Here is a 1981-nt window from a genome sequence, read left to right on the forward strand (position 1 = left end):
TATAATTAAATTTGCCATAAATTAATTTATCCAATAAATATATTTAAAAATTGTTAGAACGTAAAGTGTTGGATCCGAAATTTCTTGAACATAAATTTAAATATTTATTAAAACTTAAATCATTATGTTTACCAACAAAGGAATTAATATAACAATTGTAACATATATTAATTTATAGAGTATGATCTAATTTACATTGTGAAAACTCAGGTAAAGTCGACTTCATTTGAAGTTGATACTTGAGAGATATTAGATAAAAATTTAGATGATACTTGAGAGTTATTAGATGATTTAACTAATTTGACTAAATTTTTTCTAAGACTTTCAGATATCAACTTCACGTGAAATTGCACGTAAGTCTCCACCAATTTACATACCTACTCACCTGTGAACTCTTAAGTCCAACCCGCCAATTTTTTTCACCATCCTTCCTTCCTTTATCCATTTTAAAAGCCTAATATTTAATCTCACTTCTTACTTATATATACATATTTCCACACATAATTCTACAGCATGAACCCTAATTTAAAATTTCCCCCTAATATATAGATGCTTTTTGTGGGCTTCAATGGCTGAATCGGACAACGAGTCAGGAGGACAAGGAGGGAACACTAGCGAGTTCAGGGAGCAGGACAGGTTCCTGCCGATAGCGAACGTGAGCAGGATCATGAAGAAGGCGCTGCCGGCGAACGCGAAGATCTCGAAAGAGGCTAAGGAGACGGTGCAGGAGTGTGTGTCGGAGTTCATAAGCTTCATAACGGGTGAAGCCTCCGATAAGTGCCAGAAGGAGAAACGCAAGACCATCAACGGCGACGATCTGCTGTGGGCCATGACTACCCTTGGATTTGAGGAGTACGTGGAGCCTCTTAAGGTGTATCTACACAAGTATAGGGAGATGGAGGGTGAGAGGACTGCTTTGATTGGAGGGACTAGGCAGCATGCTGGTGCTGATCAGAGCAACGACGGTGGTGCTGGTGGTGGTGGCGGGATGGTGCCATCACATATCATGATGATGATGGGGCATCAGCATCAGCATCAGTCTCATGGACACATGTTTGGATCTGGTGGAGGCACTGGATCAGCATCTTCTCGAAGGATCACTAGGTAGCTTTATTCATTGCGTTTGGATTCTCTCGCAAAAAACATGAAAACTCAAGTGCGTTTAACTTTATACGAGGTTATAGTTAAGAATCTGTTAAATAATTTGATAAGTTTGAATAAATTATTATTTAACGGTTTTTAATTATTAATTTTATATAAATTATCTTTTCATGTCGCTTAAAAAAAATTATAAAACAAACCATATGAAGACAAATTATATTTTCTATTTTCTTTGTATTTCTGTTTTGAAAACTATACACAAAAGCTTTAGTACTTTGAATGATGCTCATATATTGTGTTTGATTTTAGAATGCACACCGATTTGCTGCTTGCTTGTAATTTTACTTGAACACATTTGGAATGGTGATGTATGTGTAATTATAATTTTACTTGAACACAGATAATTATTTTTGTATTTGCTTTTTAATGACATTATTCTACTGAGGATATATTATTCATTTCACGAAATTAAAGTAATAAGGTGAGAGGACTGATCTTTTGTTTTTTCTTATGACGTGATTGACTCTGTATTATTGGTGGTTCACAATTAATTTTTTCAATTCTTAATTATAAAATGACGGTGTGGTTACACTTTGAAACTCGCTAACTTCTTTATTTGTTCCCCAACTGTTTAAAGGCGAATAAAAAAAAATATTCCAAACATAATATAATATACACATTGTAAATATATAAGTTAGATTTTAAGATTATTGATATATATATTATAGTGAATAATCTAAGATTGGTTAGTATATATGTGTATAGTGAATTATTTAATTATATTTTGGGATTTAGATAATTATTTTAACAATTTGCATTTTATTTTCACATATGGGTGGATTGAGGTGGATATCAATTTACCATATCTATAGAATATGAG

The 1981-nt window shown here is 33.2% G+C and overlaps 1 protein-coding gene across 1 annotated transcript; it reads left to right on the top strand.

Annotated features, from left to right (window-relative positions):
* LOC107638724 (nuclear transcription factor Y subunit B-3) lies at positions 239–972 on the top strand (the record flags this gene model as incomplete). Its single annotated transcript, XM_016342088.2, is given in 1 exon segment — positions 239–972. A coding segment is annotated over 1 exon segment (404 nt), but the record flags the coding sequence as incomplete, so codon positions are not given.

This window comes from Arachis ipaensis, chromosome B04 (genome assembly GCF_000816755.2).
Source record: "Arachis ipaensis cultivar K30076 chromosome B04, Araip1.1, whole genome shotgun sequence".
In the NCBI taxonomy this organism is placed as follows: domain Eukaryota; kingdom Viridiplantae; phylum Streptophyta; class Magnoliopsida; order Fabales; family Fabaceae; genus Arachis; species Arachis ipaensis.